This window comes from Diceros bicornis, chromosome 7, assembly GCF_020826845.1.
Source record: "Diceros bicornis minor isolate mBicDic1 chromosome 7, mDicBic1.mat.cur, whole genome shotgun sequence".
NCBI lineage: Eukaryota > Metazoa > Chordata > Mammalia > Perissodactyla > Rhinocerotidae > Diceros > Diceros bicornis.
The window spans coordinates 6,038,428-6,044,427 of record NC_080746.1 but is presented as its reverse complement, the minus strand read 5'-3'; the positions used below and the strand labels follow the sequence as shown (position 1 = coordinate 6,044,427).

Here is a 6,000-nt window from a genome sequence, read left to right as displayed (position 1 = left end):
GAGTACGACATACTGCATACTGTCTTGTCGGTGGCCTGAGAGGTATGCAGCGAACTAGGGGCCGAACGCTATGATGGGAAATGGCACTCTGGGGATTCAGAAGCAGACGACATTACATCCAATGGAGCAGAGGCGGAATGAAAACGTCTGAACAGGTAAACAGTGGAGAGCCGACACTGCAGGAAGGGCTCTGTAATGGAAAGGTGTGGGTTGTCTTTGGGGAATGGGGCAGAGCCTGTCTAACCACCAGGAACTGGGCATGTCACCCAACAAGGCTGGAAAATCCAGCGTGCTTTTCATCGCTCCACTGTTTACTCTGTGGACACTTGTCTCCTCCTTTTTACTGTCTGTTTCCTGGAGTAGAGACTCTGTTTTCTATTTATTTGGCTGAACCTAAAGGGACCAGCAAGGACTCTTCAGAGGGTGGTATATAAATTACAAGGCTGTTGAAAGGAAACAGAGCCGGCGCAGCCCCAGCCTTGGCGAGGCCGTGCCAGTTGTGAAGTAGGGCAGCAGAATGTTTTCCCAGTTGAAGTGGAAATGCAGTGGAGCAAGAAGGCAGAGAAGCAGGTCTCTTGCTAGCGATCTTAAATCGAAGAAGAAAGAAAAATGACCTTTTCCTAACACACGTGAGGAAGGGGACCTGGGCTTTAAGGTCAACGTGGTCCTTGCACCACTGGTCTCCAGTGGGAGGCAGCTGTCCCTGGCTCGAGTGGCCGCTGGGAAGGAAGGGTGAGGATGAGGCCTAAGGAACAGAGGTCAAAAGCGTGGAAACAGCGCCCGGGACAGCGGCGAGGGCAGGCCGAAGCCGGCTCCGGGCGAGCCGCGCGCTGGAAAGGGGCGCGCCCTGCGCAGAGGTCGGGAGAGCAGGAAGGCTGCCTCTTTTCGCCCTTCCCTCGCCTCGGGGGAGGGCCGTCGGTAAACCTGCCTGGACGCGGAACAATTCATCCTGTTTTTTTTTTTAATTCTGTTTTTAGTAAAACCATTTTCAGAACCAAAAAGAGGGCGGTACCCAAAGGAATCTGAAAAATACCCCGAAAGGGCGGGGGAGCGGGGCGAGCCCCTATCAGAGGCTGCAGGCCGACTGACGAGCGCAGAGCCCGCAGATAACCGCGCCGGGCGCCCGAAGCCTGCGCAACCCCGCCCGAGCCGGGCCGCGGACCCCAACCCTCCGCACGCACACCCCGCACCTCTCGGCCGCAGGGGCCGGGGCGGGGGCGGGGCCGTCCGCCGCCGGGGGCGGGGCCTGGCGGGGCGCGCGGCTGGGGCGGGCGGAGGTGTGGGTTCTTCCTTTCCCTGATTGGGTCTGGGCTGAACAAGGGGCGGTGTCTTGGGGCGGCTCTGCGGGCCGGCATTGGGCGGCTGAGAAGGAGGGCGTGGCTTTGTGAAGTCAGTTCCGGTTGGTGTAAAACCCCCGGGGCGGCGGCGAACAGGCTTCAGATGCTTCTGGGTCGCGGTGGGGAAGGTTCGCTAGTCTGAGCGTGTGAGCTTGAGAGCCGAGCGCTAGAGCGACCCGGCGAGGGATGGCGGCCACCGGGACCGCGGCCGCCGCAGCCACGGGCAGACTCCTGGTCCTGCTGCTGCTGGGGCTCACGGCGCCCGCTGCGGCGCTGGCCGGCTACATCGAGGTGGGGACCCGGCGAGCGCCCGAGTGCAGTCTCCTTCGCCCGCCTTGGGAGCGCGGCCTGCGAGCAGGCGGGCGGCGGGGTCCAGGACTGGCCGAGCTGGGGGCCGGCGCGGGGGAGGTGCGGGTGGTCCGGCGCTGCGGCGGGTCTGGCGCGCCCTCCCCCGCCCGCCCCTGCTTGGCGCAGTGCTTAGCGCTGGAGGTCGGGCTGCGTCCGCCGCCGCAGAGGCCAAATGAAAGGCATCGGGGCTGCGGTGCCCGGGGGCGGCGGGCCGCCGCAGCCACCATCCCACCCGCGGCGCCGCCACATCCTTTAGGGACCACGCGCGGCCCAAATGCCCACCCCGCCCTCCCTCTGGACAATGCGAGCCTCTGCCGGTGCGCGCTGCGACCTCGCCGGCGGTCGCAGCTCCGGACCTTGGGGCGGCTCGGCTCCCTCCAGGGGCGGCCCCGCGCAGACCCCAACCCCCGGGCTGAGGGGGCAGCGCGGTCCTCGCCTGCGGTGGTGGGCCTTCCCACCAGGGAGCAGCAGATGCGGCCTTTGTTGGCAAGGTGGGCTTCGCTGTGGGCATGCAGGTTTCCCGGTGTGGCCCTTGGAAAGTGCGGTGGTGCCGGGGCGAGCGCGTCTTTGGCTGCAGGTGAGAATGCTCCTGCACCAAGCGGCGAGTGTGCCTTCTGCCTCCTGTGTGCTTCCCCTCAAATAGATCCACCGCTCTGGCATCAGGCCTTTGAGAGGAATTGTTAGATATAGCTGTTCGCCTAAGTCTAATAAACAAGGGGAAACCGTTCTCTAGTGTTGTTCCCTTTGTAGTGAGTTTCAGCGAGTAGGAAAGGTACCCGTGAATACGTTGTAAAAACTCTTGTTTAATCGTGCTTTTTTGGTGTCAGAATTTTAGTAGTAGTCCTGCATCTTGATAACCCCGTAAACATCTTTGTCCTGCGAGGCGGTTAAGGGGCCGGGATTCCTGGGCGATTCGCTGGAGTTCAGGCCGCGGGAACAGGCAGGGTGGCTGGGTCGGTGTGGGTTCTGCAGCTCGGTGTGCACGCTGCAGCTTCATAGAAACCTTTCCGTTCCTGAGGGAGGCGTGGAACTTGATTTTTACTTGCCTTCTCGAAATAGTGCTTGAACTGTTGGCCTGGAATGCGTGTTTCTGGTGTAGTTTTTCTTTTCCCTCTTCACTATTTTTAAAATTACAATAGATTTCTGCATATTTAGCTAATTTCAGAGAGAAATGAGACAGGATTTGATTACCTAGGCGTTGCCTGAGAAGTTTCTAATAAAAACCCCAAGTTAGAATGTGTTCTTCTACAAGAATGTTAAAACATTTCCACGGGCAAAATACATCTAATCAAGAACAAACCTCCTCCAATGGAACGGCTTAAAACATTTTTATTCATCCTGCTTAAAGCTTTAAGGAAGAAAAAAAGAGTTAAGTTTTAAGTAGAAATACTTAATGTTTGTATACACATGCTTTTAGAGTATGGTTATTTTAGTTTGCACTCAATGGTTAGATTCCTATCTGTGATCCCCGATATGATGTATGCGAGCTTGATCAGTGGGATGGGAGGGGAAGGAAAAGAAGGATTTTGTGTGGAATACAGAGCTTATCTCTTAGGGCAGGGTGTCAAAAACCATTGTTCACACTCTTTTACCTCACTTACCAGGGGTCTGAGTAACTTTCAGGCACTAGTGAATTTACAATAGAGGATTCATCAATTTTGATGAACCTCTTCCTTTCAAGTTTAAGAAGAATATTAACGTGTGTGTTTGCAGAGAAATGAAAACTAAGAATATCAGGATTAGTTGTTGTGGATTAGATTTGTTACCCACAGCGTTGTTCAATTGACAAGTCTGGCTAGACAAAGTAGGAATTACACATTTCCCTAAAATGGTTTTTAAATGCTATTTTATGGTAACTTCTGTTCTTTGGGACTATATTTTTGCCCACACTTACTAAATTATCTTTCAAATGATTTTTCCTTTTGTCAGGCAGGCAGAAATTTGTTCATATGTATATAGTTTGATTTTGTTTTTTTGCTTTCAAGCAGAGGCGTGCCTAAGCCTTAATTTAGATGAGAATGGCCTAAATCAGGATTGTCTTTGGGAAGGTCCTGACTGAGATTAGCCAAAGGGATTCTAGCCAAATCCCTGATCAAGTTGCTTGGCACAGAATTGATTGGCAAATCTTTAGTGTTGCTTGGTGTTGACTGAATTAATCTCTTACACCTGTTTAAGAAAGAAAAACCCACCTCTGTACTCAGGGTCACTTCCTCTTTTAAATCGGAGGCAAGCTCTGTTGTGTGGATGCTCCCATTTAGGATTATCAGACAGTTATTGGTGCAGAAACGCTGCACTCTATCCAGTGGACGTTGAGGCTTCTGAGAGCCAGAACTTGAATTAATTCTGCCACATTTAAAAAGTAAGTGGGCTGTTCGATAGCCAATTTTCAGGAAACTCGAACTCAGAGTGTGACAACTGAGGCAGAGGATAAAGAAGGCTTCGTATTGGTATTTCTGAGTGGTGTGGGGTAGGGAATGTCGAATCATGACTTGGAGAGATGCCAGTGCTTCTGATAGGAACGTCAGTCATTATTTTATCATAAGTATGTTAAAAACTCTTTTGATCAATATGGTAAACTGAGTGTTACCAAGCAAGTCTGCTTTCGTAGAGGAAATTTGTCTCCTTGTCTGCAGCTGGACGGCCCCGCACTGTAGTTACACGCTGCTGCTAAGCTTGCGGTGCGGCTAATGTAAGTGCGGGTGAATTGCCCCTTTCGTTTAATTTTAATTAATTTACATTTACAATTAAAAACTAATATTCAGTTCAGTGATTGGGAAATTTTTAACTGTGTTTGAAACAACTTGGTCATGTGAATCTACTTTTTTAACTGTCCATTTTATGAAATCTGAATACAGATCAAGTATTTCCTATGAAAATTAAGCATCTGAATTGAGATGTACTGTAAGTGTAAAATGCACATGAGATTTTGAAGACATAGTATGAAAAAATTGTACAATATCTCAGTAATTTTTATATTGGTTATACTGAAATGATATTTTACACATTGGCTAAGTAAAATATATCAAAATTATTTTCACCTGTTTCTTTTAATTTTAATGTGTCTACTAGAAAATACTACATATATGGCTCGCATTTTTCCTGGACTGTGCTAATTTAATTTCCTACTTGAAGTTGGTCCTGCATGAGTGTTTTTTTTTTTTTGGCTGAGGAAGATTAGCCCTGAGCTAACATCTGTGCCAGTCTTCCTCTACTTCGTATGTGGGTTGCCGCCACAGTGTGGCTAATGAGTGGTGTAGGTCCGTGCCCGGGATCCAAACCCGCAAACCCAGGCCGCCAAAGTGGAACACACTGAACTTAGCCACTACACCATAGGGTCAGCCCAGCATGAGTGTTTTATTAACACAATTTTTGAATATATTGCTATTTTTTTCCCTAATAAAGTCTTGCTTGAAGTTGGTCCAGCATGATCTTAAATGTTTCTTAGGACAATTTTTAAATTTTTTTTGTTACTTTTTTCAATTAAAAATTTTATTTAGAAATAGTTTCAAGCTTACAGAAAATTGCAAAAATTGCACTAACAACTCTCATACCTTTTACCTAGATTTGCCACTTGTTAACATTTCTGCTATTCAGCATTTGCTTTATCATTCATTCTATTATTGTGTGTTTTTTGCTGAGCTGTTTGTGTGTTGCTATACGTCATGCCCCTTTACCTCTGAAAACTTCACTGTATTTTTCCTAGGAACCAAGGACATTGTCCTACGTAATAACCTTAGTACAGTTATCAACTTAAGGAAATTTAACATTGATATAATACTTTGATCAAATCTGCTGTTTGTATTCCTGTTTGTCAGTTGACTCAATAATGTCCTTTATAGCATTTGAAAACATGGTTATTTTTAAAGCTAAAGAGCTTTAGAATTCTTGGCAGTAATATGTGAAGAAGGGTTATTAATTCTTTTCCAAATATAAAAACCATATTTTTAACTTATCTAATATCGTTTTGACTTTGGAAAATCAAAACTTAGAAACCTTTCAAGATTCTTTAATTATATTATTCACCCTTACAGAATTCTCTGGCTTTTGCATTTTTTTTTTTTTTAAATAACAGAAGAATTATATAGGTAGTGCATATTCCTTGTAAAAATAAAAAAATACATATAGACAATAAGAAACGAAAAATAATATGAAATCATATTATCCAGGGGGACCTCACTTGTAACCATTTTGGTGGTGTGTCTTTCTAGGTCTAACAGGTACATACATTTTATAAAAGTGGCGTATGTTGCATATTGAATCTGGTAGCTTACAATTATTATTTTGAATTGTCCTAAAATGAATTACTGAAAGAAAA

At 47.5% G+C, this 6,000-nt stretch overlaps 1 protein-coding gene across 1 annotated transcript in view; it reads left to right on the top strand.

The window, feature by feature from the left end:
• Positions 1–1,451: 1,451 nt before the first annotated feature.
• APLP2 (amyloid beta precursor like protein 2) overlaps positions 1,452–6,000 on the top strand; it is an 86,614-nt gene continuing 82,065 nt past the window's right edge. The window contains exon 1 of the mRNA XM_058544806.1: positions 1,452–1,628. Within this exon, the coding sequence (XP_058400789.1) occupies positions 1,524–1,628 (105 nt within the window). The 5' untranslated portion in view covers positions 1,452–1,523. The remainder of the gene's footprint in view (positions 1,629–6,000) is intronic.